Source organism: Ambystoma mexicanum, chromosome 6q (assembly GCF_040938575.1).
Source record: "Ambystoma mexicanum isolate Mex_15411 chromosome 6q, UKY_AmexF1_1, whole genome shotgun sequence".
In the NCBI taxonomy this organism is placed as follows: domain Eukaryota; kingdom Metazoa; phylum Chordata; class Amphibia; order Caudata; family Ambystomatidae; genus Ambystoma; species Ambystoma mexicanum.
The window spans coordinates 297,049,138-297,075,250 of record NC_090937.1 but is presented as its reverse complement, the minus strand read 5'-3'; the positions used below and the strand labels follow the sequence as shown (position 1 = coordinate 297,075,250).

Sequence of the window (26,113 nt, the reverse complement as noted above, 5' to 3'; positions counted from 1 at the left end):
CCAAATGAGGGAAAATTAGCGTGAGATAGAGGAGGAGGAGAGATGGGACGTTTGGAGGATGAGAACAGTCCTACACCAACCATCTCCCCTGACAGTGGAGTGGGAAGAGTGAGCGATGATGTAGGCAGGGCCATGAACGGAACAAGGGCTTATGAGTCAGAGGGAGATATCCAGGTTTCATTAGCTGGGGTAGATGCGAGAAGAGGAAGTGGCATGGAATGCACGGTAGGAGTAGGTTTTGTGAATAGAAAGAGTAGTGGAGCGAAAAGAGGCGACAGAGGAGAGAAAATGATAGGATGGAAGAGTTGAGATAGTTCTGAGCAGAGGATAGAGAAGTAGAACAGAAAGGAAGAGATAGCATGAGAAGTGCATGGTGAGGGTGAATCTGAGAAGAAAATAATGGGTACTTACAGACAAGTAGAAGGACACAGAAAAGCAAAGGCTCATAGGCGAAGAGGCAAGTTAATGGCCGGTTTTCAATATTAACGGGTTTCCCCTAACTTGGACGCACGTAGCTGGATGGCCGTAGGGAGTTCAGAAAGGATATGACATGCTCTCGTCACCTGATCGCCTAGTCCATCAGTGGTTGGTCTTTCTCATCTTGCCTCTGGTGTTGCTGGGATGAGGCGATTTCTTGACTGGAGATTGGGCCGATTTAAGATGGCCCCAGGAAAGAATATGTAGTGTGATGAATCTGGGGATATCATCACTCCTTATATGGGGAAAGTCTCACCCCATGTTGTCAGGGAAAGGCAGAAGATATCCGACTGACCCTGGTGGTGGCTATATGAGGGAGGACCACATGGAGGGAGATAGCCCTTGGAAGAGGAGTGTGGAATCAACAGATGAGATGAGATATGGTATATCCTTCATTCCCCACTGCCCAATAACCTTCATGTCATACCAAAAGCCGTCATGGCATACAGTCATACTGGAGTAGAAACTGACAAAGCAATTGTCAACCTTATGCTCCTAGCTCCTTCTGTAATACTGGGACAAAGAAGAGGGCTGGAATAACAAAGATCCAGAGAGCCAGGAAACCAACACTGCACTCTAGTTGTTGGGAGTTATATGGTGCCAGGTGGCTCTGAGACAGCTTCTTTCGATCTGACACCAGTCAGACTGTGGGAAAGAGGCAAACTGGCACCTGAAGCAGGAGAACTGCTGGAAATGTTGCTGCAGAAAGCCAAAGAACCGGAGGTCTACTGCGTTGATGTCGTGGACAGCGGAAAGCTGTCAGAAGACGGCAGAGACCACACGGGAAGAAGAGGCGAGACAGGACGCTCCTGCAGGCAGCCGGCAAGCCGCTGCATCCACGAGTCTGGTGTGCCAAGAAGCGAAAGGTCGGACGCTGGAGCGCTTCACAGCGAATACCACGCACAAAGCTAAAACATGTAAATGAAAGGGCAGGAAGCCCAAACAAGTTAAAAGGAACTGCAAAGAAAAGGATCGCTAACCATGGTTTATGAAAAAAAAATCAGTATTATTAAGATGGAGAAGTTCGATGCCAGATATAGAGTGCAAGTCTGGGACACAAACCCGATTTTCAGAAACCACGAGAAGGTGAGCCAAGGAAAGAGACATATCTCTGTAGCTCTCTAACATCAAAGTCCTGGCAGGAGAGTAAACCAGGCATTGTGCGAGTATGGGACCTGTGATGAACCAGAGGTGATCATCACAAAAATCCTGACCTGGACCCCTTCCCATGTGGTCAGGGAAAGGCAGGCGCTACCTGATCCTCACTCTGGGGGTGGTATTATGCAGGAGGATCACATGGGAGGGAATTCGGGTCAGGAGGAATGGGAGAACTTTCTGAACAATTTCCCTAGTGATCATATAGTCTTAATGGTTTATGTGTAAATTGAAGATTTGATCTTAAAACCAATAACAATAAGGACTTCAAGCCTGAGACGATAAAGAGGGGTCCAAAGTTAGCAAACTGTAATAAGCATTCTAGTTGTTGTAATGACCCACACCTGAGCAGGGATTTTAAACATTTAAAGGCCTTTCAGATGTGAGCCAAGCAGGAGAAGCAGGAAGGGTCAGAAGTTGGAGTTACTGCCGTGCTGACAGTGGGATGCTGTGCAGAGAAGGTGGAGACCCGTCGAGACTCCGGTTTTATGCCGAGGATGCAGAGCAGGAAGCGGTATTGAGGCCAGCTACCCAGGGGGAGAAGGAAGCTTTCTATGTCCTGCAATCCGCTCTGGTGTAAGCTTTTCACCGGTGAGCGGACATGGCTATACAAGCTCCATTGACAGTTCACGTGAGCAGCGGCAGGCTGGCAGAAGCAGTCAAATGCTGAGGAAGTTCTGATGAAAGAAGCAGAGCCGGCGAGTCAGGAGACTTCGGCCTGATGCAGGTGACCCTGGGCCACTCCGAAGACCACTACTGTGTCATTTTGAATACCGAACATTTGAATTTAGATGAACTGGGCACTACTCTCCTATTAAGAGATGTTGAATACGGGAATATTACAGAACCGCATTGCCAGAGCCAAAAAGGGGAATCTCCAATAGTAGAATATTGCAACCCACATTGCCAAAGCCAAAGTGGGGCAATAGTAAAGAAAAGGGAACACAACTTTCCCGAAGAGGGATATTCAAAAGGGGGACATTATAACCTGCATTGCCAAAGCCAAAGACAGACGAGAGTGACACCAAGGCAATTTCAATGTAACACTCCCAGAACGAGACACCTCGAAGGAGGAAGTTGTAAACCTCATTTTCAACAGCCAAAATGGTGTACAAGTAGAAATCAGAGATGGGCAGAGAAACGTCCTCCTTGTAAAGAGGAAAAAGTGGGAGCTAACCGTAACCTGCACTGCCTATGGCAAACAAATCAATGAATATGATTATTCTTTTGTGCAGTATTATTACTTATTTACTTGTATATAATCAAAATATATGATTTTTACAAGGCTGAACATCAAACCGCAAAATCAAGCGAACTAATCAAGTTAGCAGAATGCAGAATTCAAGTCTGATAACAGGTAGATTACGCTTGACCTGTGTGTAACAAAGAATTTCCGTGAAGCACCTTACATCATGCAGAATCAGGTAGCGCGAAGCACCTTGCTAAATTTCGCTAAATCCCACGGCGTTGACGCTGCTTCCAACAGTTTGGCTGACGCTATCACCCAGCGGGTTTTCTCCCCTGAAATGAGACAGCACCACCAAGTGTTTTCTTCTGTCAGACGGGGGTCGATCCTGCAGGGTGACAGGAAAGCGGTGCGTTCATTCGTTAAGGAGGGACAATACAAAAGAAGGTGACGAACTGTCTCAATAGAGTCTGGGGCTTTGCATAGCCTACAGCTTTTTGTGGCTGTTTGTTGTCTTATTGTCAAGATTTCTCTTGTGTGGAGTAAATTCAAACGTGCTCTTAAAAAGGTAGAGCTTAATTTTCTGTCTGGAAATTTCGAACAATAGGCTAGAGGAGTGTGCAGTCTATTGAACGTAGGAGGAAGATGGGTCAGCAGCTTACATGCTTGGACTTGGTCGTTGGTTATCCAATCCAGATCCTTCAGTTTTTTGGCGACTCTAACTGGGTTGGTGATAAGATCGTCCATGGAGCACATAATCTCCTGCAGTTTATTTTTTTGGCGTTCATCCCAATTCACAAGAGTCTTTTGTGCAGTATACTTGTAGAATAAGCTGTATGCCAATTGTGTTCAAAGTTAAGATTAAACCAAGAAGCAGTTGTTGATTCAATTTTGCCCATTGAGGATTTAAGTGTTGAGTTTGGAACAAGCGTTACCACAGTGTAGCAGTAGCGATTTTATCCTGGTAGGTGAGTAAGCCAGGAAAGGGACATAGTAGTTCGCCCTGGCGGGTGAGTGAACCAGGAAGAAGATCATTCGATGTACTGTAAATGTGGTAGAAGGTTGTGGTGGAAAAGAAGTAATAATCCCACTACTGTGTTTAATTAACTGTTGTATAACCATCCTGACTAAAGTGCATCTTTTTGAATGTACCATCCAGATTAAGGTGTTGCTTATGAAGCAGAAATATGATGTGATAAAAAGTGATTGGAATCCAGAGAAGGAAAGTATTACATTAACCTCCGACTTAATATGTGAAGCGAAAGCCTTTTTGGTTTGCTAAGTGGAATGTAGTGGAAACTTTAACAACTGTCTTTACGTGTGTGAAATGCTTTGGAACTAAGATAGTCACTTTGCCAAGTGAAGGAAAAATGGAATGAAAAGAACTTTCCTGAAATTGAACATTTCTTTGAACTTTGGCTGGAAACATTCTGAATGGATCCAGGGGAAAGAGATCCAATCCTGGTCACAAGGATTCCCATTTATAACTTTTGTGTTTGCATTAATATGTTATTTTGTGAAGGTTGAACAGCCAAATAATTCCGGTATGATTTGTTGATTTGTTGTATGTATTAGTTGAGGGACAGATCTGTTTGGACATTAGGTCATCTTCCTTTAGCACTAGCTGGTCAGGCAGGGAAATCCTCGTTAGGCTAGGGAAAGTTAGGCATTTGGCTCACCCCTTAATAAAATGACGGCTTGTTAGAAAACTATACCCAAGTGTCCGGCTAACATTTTTTGACCCTTCATAGATCCGCACCCAAATACATTGAGAGACATTGTAAAAAGTCTTGGCAGGAAAACAAGGCACTAAGTGAGTCTGGGACCCACACCAAAATACTTTGTTGTAGTCGTTTATTGAAGTGAATACAAGATGCAGGGGAAGGGAGTCATTCCCCCTGGAAGGGTTAGAACATTACTGAGCCAAGACGAGAGAGTCATCCTCTTGGCAAAGTAGTTTTTATTTGTTGTAGATCAAGAACCAGGGGAAGGGGGTCATTCCCTCTGGCTTGGCCAAAGGAAGGAGCATAACCTTTGGCAGGAGAAATTACTTTGTACAAGACAATTTGGGCATTGTTAAAGTCAAGAGGAAGGAAGCACCCTCTTTGCACATTTTGAAGGAACCAGGGGGAGGGAGTGGTTCCCCTTGGAGTTGTGAACACTGTTTGAACTCTGATTTTGATCAACACTTTGTTCTTTTTCGATCATTACAGACACTATTGAGTTACGAGACATTCCCCTTGTCACCTTAAAATTAGTTGTAGCAGGTGAGGGACATATAGGATTTTGGACACAGGACATACTTTTGCTTTGGGACATCCTGACAAAGCCCATAGTTTTTGCGTTGAGGTAGAGAAACCCCTCCTAGCGCTAGGGATAGCAAGGCATTTTCCAACCCCAATTTGTTTACAATAAACCTTTATAGCAACCACTATGTCCTCCATATGTCTGTGTCTTACTTCTGACCCCTCAGATTAGTCATTAAAAAGCAAGAAAGTCAAGCAGCAACTTTGAAGTGGAGTTGAAAAAATTAAACCAGGCAATGCATGAGAAAGACACCCCCAAACCAAACTCAGCTGCTCCAGAAAACTACAGTATTATATTTTGTTTGTTTATAAAGCGCTAGAAGCCCACGAGCATCGGGGCCCTGAGACATATACACAAGGGCATTTCATCAAAGACAGGACAAAAACAGTACCCGGGAGAGATGGGCGGATGGTGCACTGGACTTACCTAAATAGATGGGTTTTCAAAGATTTATTAAAGGTTATCAAATGATCATCCCCTGTAAGAGTAATGGGCATGTGGTTCCAGAGTTTAGCTGTTTTAACAGTGAAAGATTTTCCTAGCCCCTCTTCCCGCTTATATCTTGGGCATATGATCTGTTTTTTTCTGGACCCATTACTCTGGTGGGATGACATTGTGGTATCAGGGATTTTAAGTACGTTGGGGCAGTTCTATAAAACACATGTGAACAATAGATCCTGCTTTAAAGTAGATTATTTAAAGCATTGGACGGATAACCAATGTAGATTCCTCCTAGGATGCATGATGTGTTATCGTTTTGGGAGTTTGTTCACGATGCGGACAATGTTGACTTGTATCACCTGGCACTTACCCCACATTGTGACTTGAGGCACCAATTAACATAGTTGCAGTAATCCAATTTGGACAACACTGTGGCACAGGTGATGGTAGCTGCATTGTCCTTAGAAATAGAAGGACGAATATTTTTCAAAAGATGCAGAGAGTAGTTGCAGCTTTTAGTCATTTGGTTACCATATGCATGGTTAACATATGCATCGGAGTTAAGCGATGCCTCCAGTTGGATCCCTAATGTCTTCACCTTGCCAACGACTGGTATGCAGTTAGTACATATTTGAAAGTTGGTATATTTAGTGTCCAATTTGGTACGTGTGGCTGTTGAGCCAAAGATCATTAGCTCAGTTTTTTCCCCATTGATACATAGCCAATTCGTTGACAGCCAGTCCTTTACAAAGTGGTATATGGTGAATAGAGTTATGGTATCTTTGTCATAGTTTCCTGTGGTTTCAATGACTAGCTGAGTGTCATCAGCGTAATTTGTGAAAAACACACCCATTTCGTCCAGGAGTAAACAAAGGTTTAATATAAAGGTTGAAAAGTAATGGTGACAGACTTGCCCCCTCTGGGACACTACACCAGATATGAGATTTAGGAGATCGTGCTTTGCCCTGTTGAATTCTTGCTTCTCGGTCAGACAGGAATGAGAGAAACCATTGTACCACCTTGTCCGAGCATTGACCAGAGTGGCCCAGCATTTGTTTAAGAATGCTGTGGTCCACCAGGTCAAGTGCAGCTGACAAATCCAGTAGAGTCAAAATGCCTGCTTTGACCTCTTCTATGATTTGCAGCAGATGTGACTGAGGTCTATGAGGGCGGTTTCGGTACTGCAGTTTGGCCTGAAGTCTGATTGTTTAAAATGCAAGATGTTGTCTCCTTCAATAAAAGATTGGTATTGTTTGGAAGCTACTTTGTCCAATACTTTGAGAAGGACATTGCAGTTGGTGATGGGTCTAAGATTGGTTGGGTGTTTGGGATCCAAATTGGGCTTTTTTTGGATAGGGGTTATTTCTACCGTCTTAATGTCTTTGGGGCCCTTCCCTTCCCTGAATGAGGCATTGACAAACCTGGTTAGAAAGGGTGACATTTCCTGACGGTTCAATATGATTTTGGAAGGCAAAATTTTCTCGGAGCATTAACTTGTGTGCTGTGCATTTTAGAAATAAAGGCATAGTTTGAGCTGACTGCAGTGTTTTTGCAAGGGAGCCATTTGGTCATTGCTGCATTTAGACTGGATTAGCTTGTCTTGAAAAACCTGGAGCTATTGTTTGCAGCATTTTCAATGTCGGTATAAGGAGAACATTTGGGTCAAGTGCAAATCGTATACATTATCTTTCTAATGTAGAAAATAAATTAATAAAGTCCCACAAATACTCATCATAAGAGGTTGAGACACTTGTTAAATGCAGCATTCAGGTTTGTTTTTCCATCTTTTTAAGTCCTATTCAACAGGTCTTTGCTGTATCTGCTATGTTGGACGTTTTGTGCCAGTCAGTGAAAGACCCATTAGAGTGAAAGGATCTATGGGGACCAAGGATTCCCACCCACCAAGCAAAGTGCTACCTGGATGAGGTATTGTAATATACTTCTGCTAGGCACTACTAAGAACATTTTAGACAAATTGCAATTATTGCAAAACAAAGCATTAAGAGCAGCACTTGGAATAATAAAAAAGGAACCAGATATCAGACTAGGAGAAAAGTACATTGGTTACCCATACAAGCCAGAATATTACATAAAACACTCACCACCACACATAAATGCATCACCCTAAACGCCACAACCTATCTAAATCAATGTATCCCTCGCAAAATGGTAACTAGATCACTCAGATCCAACTGTAGCACTCACCTACTCATCACCCCCGTTTCAATAACTCAAGAACAGGAGGATTCAGCTTCCGTGTAGCAGCTCCTAGAATCTGGAACTCGCGCCCCTTGAAAATAAGTAACAAACCCTCCCACACACACTTCAATATACTAAAAACCTGGCTTTTCAACAAATTCTAACCTACCCGCAGCTTAAGTCCAGTTTATAACCACGTGTCGTACTGTATATCTGTAAGTTTCACTACTATCAGCCTATATTTGCACTGTACCCACTATGCTACTGTTTTGTTGTAACCATTCAACTTTTGCCTTTGTAACCAGAAAGCTTTACTGTAATATTTTAACCTACGCTGTGACACCCTCAGGTTTGGGCGCATAATCAAATGCATTAAATAAAAACATGGGATTTTCCAGAGCCCGTGCATGAGTTTTTGGTTATTGTGCCTCCTGTTTTCAGGGGTTGATGGTGAACAATAGTTGAGTATCTCCCACGGACACCCTCCATATAAAGGAGATCTATACCAATTTTCTTAAATAATAGTTTGCCTCCAGTATATAAAATTGCTGTATTGTCCTCATAAGAGAATGCAGGAAGGACAAATATTCCTATAGGGTGGTCACAGAGATCTTGACTGCTCGCCTCATGACCCTCGCTCATCCCCTCAATCACCAATGGGAGAGAAACTGGTTTGTATGCTGCTGAACCACTGCGCACCCAGCCCACACACGCCGGCAAGACTAGCAGCAGCCATGGAGCCACTTACCAGAACGATTACTCCAGCCTGACTTTACAATGGCAGTGTGACATTTTAAGCCACCATGCACCACACCATTAAACCAAAATATGAACAAGCTATGAGGAAAAAGCCACAATATGAATCACTTATGGCGAGAATGATAAGGAAATAACCAATCACTTAACTTTGATAGTGACCCTTGTATCCTCCTTATGCACAAGAACGGGAAATACACACCATTAGATAGACCAGGCTATGAAAGCAATCTGTCCCACGAAAAAATTTGCAAGACCCAGCAAATAGTGTCACAGACCAGTACATGCTAACCACCTCCCACGCCCGCCCAATCCCAAGGTCCCACATTTTAGCAGTAACATAAAACAATGGATAAGAACTTGCTGATAAAAACCAGTTACCTGAATCCAAATTTATCCATGGACACCGACAGGTGCCTTGGCAGGCTGTAACATTTGTATATATTACGATCGTCCATAGGTACTAGGTCTACATCGCTAAATACGAAGCACTCGTAGTCATACTCCTTCAATGCTTCCGCATAGCCAACATTCAGAAGTTTAGCTCGGTTGAAGGTTTCATCTCCATCCTGATGTGCAGAAATAAAATCAGGGTTAAGCAATCGTTTGCGAGAGCATGATCAAAGAAAGCAGGAAAACCAGGATTTTACAATAGAACATGTTTTTACACCTCAAACCTTGTGCATGCCCCAGAGTATTGAAGACGCTTTCACTGCAAACTGAGTTAGTAGTCTTGGTAGTTAAATTACATTTTCCATCAATGATGGAAGGTTACTCTCGAAATTGTTATTGAAACATTTATTCCATATTCCAAAGATAGAAACCATATGTGGGTTGAGAAATTACAAGTGCCCAAGTGCCAACACATGTTTCGACCCATTATCAATCTTTGTCAAGGCTGGGCTTGTTAGAAATGCAGGAGTATTTTACTGATATTAATGACACAGCCTGACCAGTATGTCTGTAGTCAGGTGATAAGTTCTTATTTCATGGAAAATCCATTTAGTGAAAAGGTGAAAAGGATTCTTGTGCTGCCCGGTAATGGAAATAGTAACCAGTCCCGTCCCTTTCGGGTATGCAAATGAAGGTCTCAGGATTAGGGAACGACCCCTGCCGAATTGGTGTCCCGCGTTACTGAAGGTGACAGAACTGGTTATCATTTCAATTACTGGCAGCACAAGAATCCTTTTCACCTTTTCGCTAAATGGATTTTCCATGAAATGACTTGACTACGAACATAATGGTCGGGATACGCCATTAATATCAGTAATACTGCTACATTTCTAACAAGCCCAGCCTTGACAAAGAGCGATATTGATATTTTATTTCTATTGCGCTTGTACACAAGTGTTTCGAAGCGCCGCAAGGGAGGGGAACAGGGGAGAACAAAACAGCAATCTTACTAGGCCCAGTGACATTGAGAACGCGCAAGTGCATGGGAGAGGGGGAGGGGAAAAGTGCATGGAAGGGCGGAGAAGTGGAAAGTGCGAAGCAGAGGAGAAACAGATAAATAACAAAAAATACTAAAGGCAACACACAGTTTTAGTGCAGCCAGCAATTTGAAAGTGCTAGGTTTAAGGCGGCAGACAGGGTAGGTCTGATAAGTGCAGGAAGAAAAAGGGGGGCTGTATGGGTACAGATACAGACCCCAGTGCAAGGGGTGGCACGGAGGCAGTAATAGGTCGACACACGTGTTGGCACTTGCGTACTTGTAATTTCTCAACCCACATATGGTTTCATTTTTTGAAATATGGAATAAATGGTTAAATAACTTTAAGAGTGACATTCCATCATTGATGGGAGATGTAATTTAACTACCAAGACTGCTAACTCACACCTTGACATAACCAGAATTCTTAGCTAAAGAGCCTTCAATACTTAGTGACATGCGCACGGTTTGAGGTGTAAAACTTTTCTTTTATGATTTTGGGCTGTGGGGAAGCCCTAATACACCCACCCAAACAGCATTTTCTTTACCGAGTGCAGCTGAACAGAGTTTGCCCTACATTATATGTCCAGGATTTAACAATATTTTAACCAGGAAAATTAACGGCGAAGACCATCTTGCTGCTATTTTGCAGCCATTTTATATTACTGTTGCTCAAGGTCTTCAGCAGATTTTAATACAAAATGGAAGTCCAAGAAATGCAGTCAAAGTTGACACCTGTTCGCTGCACCATCAGCATTCATACGGCATAGCAAAACACTGGCATTTCTCTGCACTCCATGCACATCAATTGAAGCTAGAGTTATCTGTCATTTATGTATGGTGCCGGTCAAAATACAATGCAAAAGCAGTCCAAGATAGTCAGCAGGGATACTAAAAGTCTACTAAATTAAATCACATTTAAAAACACATGAACAGTGACATGGAAACATTGAGTCTTATTACCAGTAGTGTCTATCATTTACATTTCCTTAGTTTATCTGCATGCATTTGACATGTATCTCACAATGCTTGCTTTAAGCCCCGTGTTTAAAATGGGGTAAGCATCAGCAGCAGTGGTTGTTTTCCAGTGGTAGCTTCATCCGAGCACTCAAGAGTTAATCGTGTCCTTCCTGATTTGACAGTAACGTCACTACAAGGGACAGTTTCACTGGTTGCATAAAATATCTCTACAAGTGAGGGTGTAAGGCGGACAATCTTCACCTAATACAATGCAGCATTTTGACAGATGGCTCAGAGGGGATTCTGTTCTGTGAGAACAGAGAGGAAGCAGAAGGTGTTACTGGTAAAGGACCCCAGACAAAAGTGCCTGAACTAGGACGTTGATTTCTTTTTTAACTCCTGGGTCTCCCCCTTTAGTCATGGAAAGGGACCACCGCCACATACAATGGTAGGACATTTTTTTATACTGTACTAGTCACCATCTTAGTGGTCTAACAGAATTGAGGATTGCCCTGAAAGTGGGGTACTGTGAACCTGCCAGGGATATCAAGACCTTGGCCTGTGAGAGAATAGCAAAGCTCTGCAGAGAAGTGGAAAATGGCGGAGGTGAAATGTTAATCACACATGAAAGATTTGTACAGGTAAGAAAGGGAACGATGTACTAGGGAAGGAGTTTGTGATGGTCTGAAGGCTGTAGAGTTTGCTTAGAACGATCAAGACATAGCAGCGATCAGAAAAGAAGGGGAAATGCTTACAGTTCCTGGCAAACAAGCGTATATCCACGTGGGCATTTTCTAGTCCATGCAGGGAAGCAGTGAAATCAATCAGTGGTTGATAGATACTCGAACATACCTTTGAAACGTGGTTCATTAGGTGTTTGCTTGACCTGGCGACCGAGAGATCAATATTGAATTGTAGAGTCGACTGTCGGAATGACAGAGCCCAGAATGGGCTGTGTGCAAGGTGAATGAGGTGGACACAGGTTATGTTTCATTGCATATTTGTATGGCTCACTAAACGAGCAAGATCCTTCACGAAATAGTAGGTTTCTGCAGCAAGTAGATCATAGGAGTTTCATAGGGAGTACCATACAGTGTGTTTGCAGGTTTTTAGCGCACATCTACAGTTGGCACCCACAGGGTATTCGGAAACATGTGCCACTAGAGTGCCCCAGAGACACCAAGTTGATCAGAAAGTAGCAGGCGGGTCATCCAGTACCAGATATGAACCAGGGGTAGTGAAGTGGATGTGGTCCAACTAGTGCAGTGTTATTTGTAACTCAGAATTCTGAATGCCCTATAAGCAATAGTATAGCCACATAAATAAAGCAGCTAATCTTGTTTTGGTAGGGTATTTTTCAAGCACTTATGTGGTGTTGGAACTGTGAAAGCACTCACTGACTGCAGTGCCTAATTAACGTGATGCACTATGTATGGTAGAAGTGAACACACAGCAAAGTGAACCTTCCTAATTTTTCCTCTGGGAAAAAAAGGATTAAGTTAATGCATTCCTGATGGGTGCCCTTGCTCAATAGCCATACAGATGTTCATTAAAACCTCTCAAGTGCCAAAGACACGTATACTCGTCCTTTTTGCGTAGACTTGCATAATACCCTGGCACTTAAAATGTCCCCATGGAGCTGGAGGGCCACAGAGCAAAGATGGGCACCTATCTAGATATCTTCGAAATAGCATTATATCCTAAAAGCATGTGATTACCAGAATCCCTAAAATTCCTGAGAGAGCGGAGCAGACTATGTTACTGAGCCGTGAACCATCAGAGGTACGTTAATGGCACTGAGTGACCGTCAACTCCACTGTGTAAATCATTACTACTTATCAAGGTCGCTGTCTGAGAGCTTGGGAGTGGCGTCCCTGTAATCTCTGTCCACTAGAGCTGGACTTTAGCAGACTCCAGAGGGGAGAGTTCTGCTGTAGCCTAGAGGTAGAGCACACAGGGCTGGGTGAGAAGCTAGGCGCAGGGACCTAGAATGAGAACACGCCACCAAACTGGGGACATCTGCCCCAGACAGTGACGTGTCTCTCCAAACACACTAAAGGCGTCTGCCTGGAAGTATGATCCAGACCCCTCTTCTCTGGAGTTATAAACGGCCCAGGGGAGGGTTGACGTCTGAAGGTATTGGTGTTTCTCACAGTGCTGCACACGGAATAGAGGTAAGCCCCCGCCCCAACCCCCTCAAATGATGGTTGGAGCATCACAAACGGAAGGTGCAGCAACTCAACTGCGGCTCACCGCCACTGGCCCACCAGTGATGGCATCAGCACACCAGGCCAGAAGAGACCAGGTGGGCTGGAGGCAATGTCCATGTTGTGGGCTTGCCAGGGGCGGTAAGGGGTTCCAGCAATGGCTAAACAACCATTTAAGGGCAGCTCGAGCAGTGGAAAGCATCTCTTCTTTCTGTGATCCCAGCACCGGTCCCACTCCTTGCCACCATAAAACGAGCCTGCACTACTTTGTTGGACTGCGATAATGCTCCGGATTCTTGAGACGCCCAGACCTTGACACCACGAGTCTCATCTGGTTGCTTGCCATCCTCGCTGCGAAGTAGAGATGGGGAGCTAGAGGTGTGATGACGTTCATGTCATGATGCGAGACAGAAAAAAAACGAACGGAGGTTACGCAATCAACAGACGGGACACAAAAAGCAGTGCAAACCATGCACAAAAGCCTGCGTAGCAGGGTGATCTTGAAGTAGATTTGCAGCACGGGCACACACCAAATGCCTACTGGCCAACAACGTTAGTGCAAGCCATGTCGGAAGAACACCAAACACCACCAGCAAAAGGAAGCAACGTGAGCACGATGCAGGAGGTACCAAGCCTCCAAACATCAACACAAATATGACCATGTGGCTACATTCATCACAAGGAATATTCATTAAACCTGAAGGTGCCGACCCTCTGGTGGTAACTGTGGCCACAACTGTTCCAACTCCACACCAAGTCAAGGAAGATCAAAAGAGCCAAAGACACAAACCTTTCCAATGCTGAACCTGGGAACTTTCGCCCTACGACTACACAACAGAAGACTGCTACGACCAGCAATAATGGCCCTCAATAAAATTCAAGCCCCAACCTAACAGACTACAAACCCTTTCAACTCAGCTTAGCAAGGCAAAGGCCCGGCGAGAAGATTGATGATTTCCATGCCAGAATATGAGAGATGGCAGTAGGGTGCAAATTTCCTGTAGAAGAGATTGCTGTTCGACAAGTAATCCATGCAATCTCCTCAGATAAACTCTCCCATCCCAAAGAAACATAGCACTGGACCAAATCCTAGCCATGGGCTGACTAAGGGAAAGGCCAGACTCAAGTAGCGGCCTTGAGCTACCTACCGGTGGATGCAGAGAAACCAGAAGGAAACATACCAGCGATCAATGCATGGGCGGCAAACCGCAGAACCGGGCACCAGGGAACCGCAGCGGTCCATCTAACCGACCACAATGACCCGAGTGAACACGAGAGGTACAAGCGGTGCGGAGGAGCGTGGCACAAAAGCAAACCATGCCTGGCCATCGGCGTGACGTTCTGCAAATGTGGCAGACAACCATTTTGCATCAGTCTGCCTCAGCTCCAGACCGCCAACAGTGCCAAACAAGACAAGCTCGATAAACTACCAGAAGAAAAGCAAAGGGATGGCCAAAGCCGTGGCACAGGAATATGGCCAGAGTGTCAGCAACAGTGAAGAAGAGCCTGAAACGGAACCCTCACTAGAAAGAGTGCACATGATATCCGCTGTGAACCCTGACAAAGGGAAAAAGCATTCCAAAAGCAGATCACAACCAACATGTGTAGTCTTAATTGATAGAACACCCACGTGCATGATGATTGATACAGGGGCAACAGTAAGAATCTCCCCCTAGCAAAATTTGAGATGACGACAACTAAACTCCACCTGCAGCAAAAAACAGTCTAACCATGCGCATATGGCTGTAAGAAGCCTTTACTGGTGAAAGGATCAGTCAAGACCGAGAACATAGAGCGGAAAAACATACCAGACCCACATTTACGTCATAGACGCTGGCATCAAAACACTCCTTGGAATAGACATGCGCCTGCAAAACATTGCAACTGGGCGAGAACGACATCACGCTTACAATAGATTCATTGATCATAGACTTCACAGGAGCCACCATCTTCAGCAAACTAGATATCAGGTCAGGCTACCACCAGATCAAGCTGGCGAGATAATCCAGTTATATCACTACCTTCTCGTCACACCTAGGACTGAGGAGGTACCAGCGACTCAACATTAGGATTTCATCAGTGGCAGAAAGGTTTCAAAATGAAATGCGTAAAGTGCTTCAAGATCTACCAGGTACCACGAACGCCAGCATGGACATCCTGGTATATGGCACAACTGAGAAAGAGCACCAGCAACGACTAGCCGCAGTGGTACAACGCCTGGAGAAGTCTAGATTAACGCTGCATGCTGAAAAATGTGAGTTCGAGAAGAAGAAATTAACATTCTTCGGTGACATCTCTAACGCTAGCAGAGTGTCGCCAAACCCGACCAAAGTGGCTGATGTGAAAAGCGCAAAACCTCCAACAGACACATCAGAAATCCAAAGTTTTTTCTAGGAATGGCCAGCTACAGAGGCCCGTCCATTCCGGACATAGGAACAGTAGCCACCCCGCTAATAGATCTTACATGGAACGACACACCCTGGACCTGGGGAGCAGAACAGGAAAACGCATTCCAGACAATAAAAGATTTACTGACAACAAACACAATAATTGCGTTCTTCAACACAGCTTGCTACACCAAACTGCTCGTAGACGTCAGCCCGGTAGGTCTGGGAGCAGTCCTTACTCACACGGACCTAGAAGGCATCATCTATTCCATTGCATTTTCTAGCAGAACCCGAACAAAGAAGCGCTAGCCATTCTGTGGGACTGCAGGCATTTCCAAGTGTATGTACCAGGGACCTCTGTCAAAGGAAACTCCAGTAAAGAAAAGGTAATCCAAAAAAAGGAGCATACACCAAGCCAGAGGTAACGCAGATTTATTGGATCCACAAAGCTGGGAACTACGATTCAGACAGCCCCGTGGAACTGAACTGAATGAAATTAGCTCAACACCGCCCACTATGGCTATGACTTATTTACATAAACTTCTAAATGACCAAACAATATTTTATTTACATAAGTGGGGTAGGTCACAATAGCCGATTGGTGGACCTACGTCAGACCCCTGTAGTAACCTATATTGTACCGGACCCTAATTGGATAAAACATTTCTTGAAACATTACATCAACACCCCTCGTGACGTTACAACCCTTCCCACGACACACCACAATTACGTGATGATGCTGATCAGTCAAAAAAACGTATTTGCCATTGGTTGACACTGCTCAATATACAAATGGATAAACTTCTGCGTACTGATTAGACATGGATGGCGAGACAGTCACACTGAGTCTGACCAATGATTGTGCCCCGTGGACACTGTACAATGTTTCACCACAATGTACCGCCAGCAAAGCGCTCCACAGAATCATCACTGAATTCCTGAAACTGCCCTGCACTGAAGCCCCAACTGCTTCCTCACAAACACTCTGCAGCTCCCTGTCTGAACACTCGCAAAACCGCCCTAGACAGGACGGCCACCGTCAACACCATACTCTCCCTCTTGCCCACCCGGCCTACACCTGCTTCAACAGATCCAATGTCCCCCCCTCCGAGAACCCTTTTTTCTGCCCTTTCAACCCCATCTCGAATGTGGAGTTAGCTAAACTACTATCCATCAGCTGACCCTCCAGCTCACCCCTTGACCCTTGTCCTGCCTCTCTCCTCAAAGAAATCGTCATATCCACCTGTGCAGGAGAATTGGCGAGGTCTATCCTCAACGACTCCCTCACCTCCGGCAACTTCCCAGACTCCTTCAAAACTGCACATGTCAAATCTCTGCTCCAAAAAAGCATCCCTCGACCCTCTACTACCAATCAACTACAGGCCAATCTCCAACACCAGATTCCTGGCTAAACTCATGGACCGCACTGCTTACTCACAACGCAATGACTTTGTGTAATCAAACAATCTCCTAAACCCTGCGCGATCAGGTTTCCGTCCGGGCAATGGAACAAACCACGCTGATCTCTATCTGGGATGACCTCAAAGAGGATGCCATGCTCTTATTCTTCTTGACCTCTCTGCAACATTCAACACCATCAACTACATGATCCTCCTTGACAGACTTCACTCCTTACGAATACGTGATTCAGCACTGCTGGATCGCCTCATTCCTCTCTAATAGACAGCAAATCACCAATCTCCCCCCTTTTCTCTGTGCTGCATCCCCAGTAAACACTGGAGTACCACAAGGCGCCTGCTCTCTCCTCTTCAACCGTTTGACCCCTCCCCCCCCGGATCATCCACTCACACCACCTCACTTGCTAGAACTATGCAGACGACACGCAAATCATCCTGAGAATTCCTAAATCGACCACCTACCCCAGTGCTGACCTAGCAGCATGTCTCTCAGACACTGATCGCTGGATGACAACTACCCATCTCCTTCTGAACCCAGGTAAAACGGAGATCATTGTATGCAGTAAATCTGCTCTATTACCCTCAACTAACTACCTGGCCACCCTCACTGCCATCCCCCTACAACCACCACCACTGTCAAAAACCTTGGCTGCACAATGGACTTGGACCCAACTCTTGTCTCACCACAACAATACATCACATCCAAAGCCTGTATTTCAACCTTAGGCTCTTGAAGCGTATGCTCCCCCACCGTACCTATCCAAACAGACTGACTACAATTATGTCAATTTTCATGTCCAGACTGGACTATGCAAACTCACTCTACATGGGGGCACCAGCCTACCAGTTAAACTCCAAAGAGTACACAACTCGGCTGCCAGACGGCTTCTCGCATTTGGACGAAGGGACCACTTCTCACAGACTCTCCGCACCCTACAATGGCTCCCAATTGGAAGCAGAGCCACCTTAAAATTCCTATAAATTACCCACCGAGCATTGAATTAAGCAGGCTCCAAATTTCTTCAATAAATGATTGCGCCTTACCATCCAACTCGCACCCTTTGGCCAAGCACTGCCCTCCTCCTAGTGGTCCCCACCTGCAATTTGGCCAAGATTGGAGGGTCAGACTTCTCAACCTTGGAGCTAACTTTGTGGAACTCACTGCCTCCGCGCATTAGACACAACAAAGACTACATGTACTTCCGGAAGGCACTCAAAACCTGTCTCTTCACCATAAAACACACAAGGGAATGCAGTGAACCACTCGACTTAACACCAAGACCGACTAGTGGTCGTAATACCCCGCTGATTGCGGGTTCCGTCAGACCATCAGGCCCAACGATATCCAACTCCATTAACCCGAAGCTTTGACCAGATGTGAGACCAGAATCATAGCGACACCCTTGTAACCGACGGAATGCATTCATCACCTCATCCGGAGGAATTCCATATGCTCTGAGACCTAAAGCTATCTATCACCATTAATCAGGGGCGATTGTGCCAGACTCCTAACTCTAGCACCAATAACACTAGCTTGATCAAAACTATGTAATTATGCACTACGCAATCAGTCAAAGAAGGCACCTGCCTGCTAACTCCACGCACCAGGAAATACAAGGGCAGAACTAAACACCAGGTGGCCTTCTAGCAGTTAAACTGTCAATCACATCTACGAGTGACTGTATATAGCAGAACTACGCACCAGTAATCTATCTAGCAGAACTAGCAAAAAAAAGCACGAATAGCATTCATGAGCTTGATCATTTCCCTGCAAACCTGCACTAAGATATCAATCCAGGAAATGTCCTTGCTTGCTAATCCTACAAATCTTGAAATCCCTGCTGAGAATTATATAGCAAGGAACCTAGGCGCACTTATTCTTTGTTAATCCCAACCATCTGGGAATGTCCTAGTAGAACTACCTACCAGTGTTTCTATTCAACAGAACCTCCGCCCGAGGGCGTTGCTATTACCTATACAGTAACACGAGTTTAGGGAGAGATCAGCCTGTCACATCCCGTCAGTCTTAGCCAACAATCTGACCCATAAAGAAACATGGAGATAACATGCCCTCAACAAGCACTGGAGGCTGAACAGAAACAAACTCTCGCCAACTCCTGGAAAACACCACTATACTAACTCTTACCCCTAATCAATCGATAAAATGCAGCTACACCACTCACATAATTGTACACCTCCACGTTCACCTCAACAGTCTTCATAACGCAGCTATACCCCCTCGAAATCGGGCTAGTTGCACACATGATGTCACTCACAAGCACCAGTGCCGCCAGAATGCAGATACCATACCCCATTGGTCTCGCTGGACACATTCTAACAACCACTGCATCACACCTAGCACTAGTATGCAGCTAGAAACCACAAATTGCACCCTGGCTGCACACATACAGAGTGCACCCAATCACGTTGTACCACACTACTCTCTCTACTGACCTGGACTGCGGTCCCCAGGGGTGTTCAACCCACAACGCTTTGGAATCATAACAATGGTAAAAGGTGAAATACAAATGCCAAATAACGCCCTAGGAACACCAAAATCTCCCCATGCTGATTGGCACCCTGCTGTGTGACCCACATCCCCTGCCCTATTTCACACGCCCCCCAGCTCCTTTCTCACGCCTTATTACCAAATGCTATATACCACACAGTGGCTGGATTTTAATTAACTATTTGGATTTCTATTTCTCTGCCAATTCTCCTCAGACACCCAGGAGCCTAGCTCAGTGTCTTTGAAAGTATCTCCTAAAGCTATTTCAATGCGCGTTCTCCTGGGAAACTTCATTCTTGTAACAGTTTTGCACACCGTTTCTGCTGAATAGTCTAATAATGACCATTGCTGTGTCAAACACATGCAGCCCTTTATTATGAGTTTTCTACAGAGATGCTTTCCTGCTGGGGGTCTACAAAACATGGCTTCTCTGATGTTCCCATATTGCTCAAACTGTCCCACAGCCCCCTACCATAATATCCTAGAGACTGCCTTGCGCCCCTATGCCCACGCTGCACCAACTACCCAATCTAACTAGGTTGCCCCCATCTGTTTCCCCAGTCTCGAAGAGTGCTGTAACAGCAGTTGTACCATGACAAGCTATAGCTATACCACCTGCACCTTGTACAGTGATGTCATCACGCTCGATGTCACCTACCATTTTACGTGTGTAACTGGTATGTGTGCCCCCCGTTGGGCTTGGAGCCTCACATGTATCCCGGAAATCGAATCAATAAAGTCCATGGATACGCTATTAGTGATAACAGTACTAGAAAAAACGTTTGTAATACACAGAATACTGAACAAGGTAAAAAGCAACAATGGACCACCCTTCAAAAACGAGAGCGCTACAGGGATTTCTAGACAACATGAACATAGCACATCACAGGATCACCCCATGCTAGCCTCAAGACAACAGGGACACGGAGATTCATGACCTCTCTGAACAAAATAGTCCAAATAGCAAAAGATCAACAAATTCCGAGGTTACTAGAAGTATACCTATTTCTACGTTCATATCGCCCAACACCACACACCGACTCATGTGAGCCCTGCGGTGCTGATGTTCTGGGTACAGATACAAGTCGGCCTCCTGGTGCACCCAAACTGGACACCACCAGAAGTTGTTCACACCCAGGGATAACTAACAAGGAAGAGAAGAAATGAGAGAAAGCATGACAAAAAGAGCGCAACCCAGCAACCAGACACCAGGTGACGGTCTTATTGTAAAACAGATCACTGCCAAAGAAGTTGGCTCTAAAATAGGAATTGCAACCCTGGAGAATTATTGGAAACGGATATGGGATGGTCACAGCACGAAGGAATCAGGAAACCGTGACAAGGAATGCCTCACACTTCCGGAAAATACATCCATGGAAAGACACCAATAGCAACTGCCCCATCATCCCAAAACGGACCCGACAACGGATATGGGATGGTCACAGCACAAAAGAATCAGGAAACCGTGACAAGGAATGCCTCACACTTCCGGAAAATACATCAATGGAAAGAGACGCCAGTAGCAACTGCCCCATCATCCCAAAACAGACCCGACAACGGAGACACAGCTAGCAGAGAGAGCTAGCGGGCGAGCAAAGTGCAGAAGACGCACTCAGGGAAGGACAAACCCCAGCGACTCGAAGAGAGACCAGATCCAAGTATAAACCAAGAGAATGATCTCCACCGTCAACAAAGCTGAAAGGGCTCATACTCCATGCGTGTTGTATCGACAAACTGTAAGCTGAACACTGGGAAAATGTCATGGTTAATTTTTAGCCAAGTTGCGGAGGCATGTGTTGTAGAGGACAGGGGCTAGAGGCATGATGACGTTCACGTCATGACACGAGATATACATAAAGTAGCACAAGCTTGGTAGGGGGGAGTGAGGCTAAACCACCAACACTGTGTGCGTGTCCCAAATGTATACCTGGTTGGCGAGCTGGCCATCTGAGACCCCCACCATCATCCTCGCTACCCAGGGCCTTCCCGCTTCCTTGGGCCTCCCTGCCCGCTTCCTCCAGACAGAGGCAAAGTCAGCTGTTTTTTAACCGGATCCCGGCTTGGGGGATCCAGACTGGTGAGTGCTTGCAGAGGAGCACAATGTTAGGGCCCAGGAGGGTTTGTGAGGGTGGTGGGATTTGCTGGGGCCTCGTTGGTGGGAGGGGTGACTGGTCTGGAAGTAGACGTTTTTGTGGGCAAGTGGTCAGATTGGTGTGGAGAGGGGCTTGATGGACGTATTGGAACACTGAGTGGCCTAGAATTGTTTTAAAATCGATTATTGTAATTTGATATTCCCTTGGCTGGTTCCTAGGTTTTTTGGGCCTATTTGATACTAGTTGGACAGTGCCGAGTGCCCAATATTGCATGAAAGTCAGTGTTTTATGGGCGGAATGTTAGCCTCAGGGTTTTAAGTTTTTAGAAGTGTAGTAATGGATGCCGCACAGTTTGGGGCACTGTATGTGATGGTGCTGGGATGAGGGATGAACAAGGTGATGTCTCAATTAAGGGAGGCAGGGAGCTATCAGGGGCTGGATACTCTACCTATGGAAGGTGAAGAGGCTCCCGGGGATGCACAGCCCGGCAGGCCTCATAGGAAGAATATTCCCCCAAGGAAGCCTTTCTGCAATTACCCAGAAGGGAAAATGCGCAGGGTCTCCGGCTGTTCTTATTAATCCTGCAGCACCGTGTCTGGATCTGCACAGACACACTGCTGCTGTGCCGGGTATGGATTCAGGGAATACAGGGACGGGGCAGGGAGGTCTTATTCATTGTCCCTGTGGCATTCAGTTGGATCAGAGACTAAAAGCGATTTGCCCCTTCTGGGTACCCCGGGTAGGCGGGTGATGTGGGTTTGCTGTCTCTCACTGGGGGCTTCAGGCCGGTAGGGATCACAGGGGTCGGAGGGTGGGATCAGGAGGCTGTCAGTCTAGGTCCTGGGTATGGGTATGGGGCCTCCTGGAACCACTCCCAAAAGATCATGGCAAGGCCTCCATCATGAACCGCCAAGGGGAGGAACGCACCACCTGCCATCTAGGGAATTTCAAGTCAGTATTGATGTGTATAAGGTTTGATGCTTTTCTTTTATTTCTGTTTTGCATGTCTGATTTAAGTGTGCAATAATAATACACGTTGCATGCCTCCCCCTGCACAGCACAAAAGTCTGCTGCACAGTCGGGCCCGGGGTTACGAGCAGTTCTAGGTGGAGAAAAGGGAATTTAATAACTGCAGATAGGAGCTCTGAATATCTATAGCAACGCTTGCTGGCCCCTCCCTCCAACAAAGAGTACTGATGCATGGAAAGTCTAGCACAGGTGAAGAGATGGAAATTGATGTTGATATTTTATTTCTGTCACGCTCGTACACAAGTGTTTTAGAGCACGACAAGGCAAGGGAGGGGACCAGGGGAGAACAAAACAACAATCTTACTAGGCCCAGTGACATTGAGAACGCGCAAGTGCATGGGAGAGGGGGAGGGGAAAATTGCATGGAAGGGGGAGAAGTGGAGAGTGTGGAGCAAAGGAGAAGCAGATAATTAAATAAATAAATAAATAAAGGCAACAAACCGTGCTAGTGCAGCCAGCATTTGGCAAGTGCTGGGTTTAAGGCAGCAGACAGGGTAGGTCTGATAAGTGCAGGTAGAAAAAAGGGGGGGCTGTATGGGTACAGATACAGACCCCAGTGCAAGAGGTGGCCCGGAGGCAGTGTGGGAGGGTGGCAGGGTGAGCAGGTACCTGGGCCCAAAGGACAGAGGGTGGCCAGGTGCACGGTGCCAAGAGAGAACAGATCAGCAGGGGAGAGGGGGAGCGAAGGCAGAAGCGAAGAGGAAGGTGTTGAGGTACTTGCGGAACCAGGGGTGGTTCTCAAGTTTTAGAGTGGCAGCGAGGCTGTTCCAGAGAGGAGCCTGAGCCAAAGCCAGAGATGCACCCCCAGCTCGTATCTTTGAAAAACGAGTGACCCTGAGGGAGTTAGAGGTAGAGGAGCAAAGAGCTTGAGAGGGGAGGTATTTGCAGAGGGATAGCTGAAGGTATTTTGGACCCAGGCCCCAGAAAGCCTTGTGGACAACGCAGAGGGTTTTGAATTTAATCCTTGCATCCACTGGGAGCCAATGGAGAGATTTCAGAGCTGGGGAGATACGATCCCAGGGCTTGAGCTCAAGGACAAGTCTTGCAGTCCTGTTCTGGATTAGTTTGAGGGCGGAGAGTAGAGGCAGGTATATTTATAGAGAGGCTGTTACAATAGCCCCACCTGGAGAGAACCAGAGCTTTGTTAGACCATGGGCTTTTGGGGGAAGGAGAGAAAAGGCAGAGTACCTCTGATGAGGTGCATTAGGAAGTTTGACTTTTTAGAGACATCGGAGATGTGGGCGAAGAAGGAAGGTGTGGAGTCAAAGATGACCCTGAGGTTCTTAGCCTCGCATGTGGGGGTAGGAGGAGGTCCAACGGAGGCCGGCCGCAGAGTGAGGGGAAAGGATGGTGAAGGTGTGCCAATGAGGAGGATCTCTGTCTTGCTGGCATTTAGACAGAATAGGAACAGTACTACATATTGAGTAACCAGAAAGCAAGACAAGGATTTACAATAGATCATGACAAACCCGCATGACGCCGTTATGTTCATAGTGCATAGAACATACGTAAAGGAACAATGTGCATTTAGAATTCCAAAACAATAAAAGCCCCTCTAAGCATACCTAGTTAGGCAAACAAAGCCCCTAGCACTTTAAAAGTGACAATAAGGACAGGGAACCCATAACGACTTGATGGGCAACCACAACATGCCAACAAAAATGCACGAGTATGCTTTAACAGCAGAAAGGAACGGTTTCCCAAGCATAGCTGAAATTGCAGAAATGGAAAAGCGAACAGGCAACAGCACCCACAATAACAAAAAATTGATTGGTGCGCTAGACGCACTTAAGCAGAGAATAAACGAGAAGCCAAAAGCTTGATGCACTATGTTGTGCGGTCAAATGACAGAGGCAGGGAAACGATGATTCAGTAGAAGACGATGTGATTACACTACACACATCAGTCAACACAATGCATTCTGAATGAACATTTGAGGGTGTGTGCACGGCACAAAAATCTAAGAATATTTGCCTGAGTCCACACGAATAGATCAAATGTGACAGGTTGAGTCGTTGATGGAGATACTGGAAACCAAGAAGTTTTCCTAGGTTTCTTAACGTGAGTGCAGAGACATCCTAATGAAACTAGCACAGGGAAAAGAGCTGTTTTAACGGAACACTGCACTGTAATTGTATCAGAATTTACTTATTTATTTGGATTTGTAGATCGCACTACAGCCCACAGGCATCGAAGCGTTATAGCAGATCTTAAGAAGGCTTGATTAAGGGTTACAGTGAACCCGCCCATAAGAAAAAGACTTGGTACAGCACAAGGCAAATGGTTCTACATACATCAATACATGATTAAAGTTACAGAGCTAAAAGGCAGCAAGCTACTTTAGTCCCTCCATCGAAAATGCCAGAAAATCCTTTCAGGAAGCATCGAATCTTCAGGAAAATGTGACATCAAATAATTCATGTTAAAGGTTATGCTAGATGGCCGTGATGGCAAGATGCACTTCTTCACAGAACCAGTCTCTTGAATGATCAAATAACGCTGCTGCACAAAGACCAAAGACATATGGCGGATTTCACACTCAGGAAGTTAAAGGACACATGTTAGTAAATGCCTTATTCAGTCTTACAAGTATTATGGTACTATTTCAGATCTGTGTATGTAAACAAATTAAAGTGATATAATCAGGAGTTCAAGGTTAATACTAATTAAACTAAGAAATGCTGCTTCTTAGGAGAAGAGTGCAACGCTCTGGTGTGCTGCAGAGCGTGTCGTGCACCGACATGTCATTTCTGTAGTCATTTGTTTTGATCGATCTTTGTTTTGTATAAAGATCTTTTTCTATGTTTTGTATATTTTCAGATCGAGGATTGACTAGAGGCATTTCATCTACTGCCAGTCAGTTGGGGTTACTGCGGTGGGTAGAATGTGTGAGAAACCAGAGGGTGTGTCTCACTGTCTAGTCCCTGGGGATGTACTGCTCCGGTGGCCAGGGCATGGCCACCGCCTTTGGATCCAGACCCTAGGGGTGGACTAGTGCGGGAGGACCACCTGGGTGAGGGGTCCTAGGGAGTGGGGGTGAGATACCCAATGAAGAGACATGATATTCCCTCCCTTTTCAACACCTTTATCCCATATATGCACTCCAGAAAATATGATGGCCATTTGAACGAAATCCCGGAAGAAGTGTGAAAAAGGAGCAAAAGAGAAGATTGATGACATCATGTGAAGCAGAGCTGACATATCCAGAGAAGAGACAAGAGGCTGAAGAATGTAAGAATTATATGAAGCTCTAAGGAGGAGGTGTTAAAGATGAGCAACATTTCGGGCTCGAGAGGAAAATGCTCATACTACAGAAACAATGAAGAACATGTTACAATTGTATAAACGCAGAAATAAGTAGACAAAGTATTCTTAAAGGCTGGCTAGTGAATAGATTGCGGTGAGGCGCCAACATATATGCATAGGAATGTATAGACTATGGATGTTCCACAACACACTTTAGCAGAGTTTGGCCCCAGTAAAAGTGTGGCGCAGTTGGAAAACGACTTAATACCGGAGGTAGATTCAAGAAGAGCTTGGCTTCCCCAGCACCAGGAAGT

The 26,113-nt window shown here is 45.5% G+C and overlaps 1 protein-coding gene across 1 annotated transcript in view; it reads right to left on the bottom strand.

Moving 5' to 3' along the window:
* Window positions 1-26,113, bottom strand: part of B4GALT1 (beta-1,4-galactosyltransferase 1) — a 399,807-nt gene that overhangs the window by 170,416 nt on the left and 203,278 nt on the right. The window contains exon 3 of the mRNA XM_069630783.1: window positions 8,903-9,090. Within this exon, the coding sequence (XP_069486884.1) occupies window positions 8,903-9,090 (188 nt within the window). The remainder of the gene's footprint in view (window positions 1-8,902; window positions 9,091-26,113) is intronic.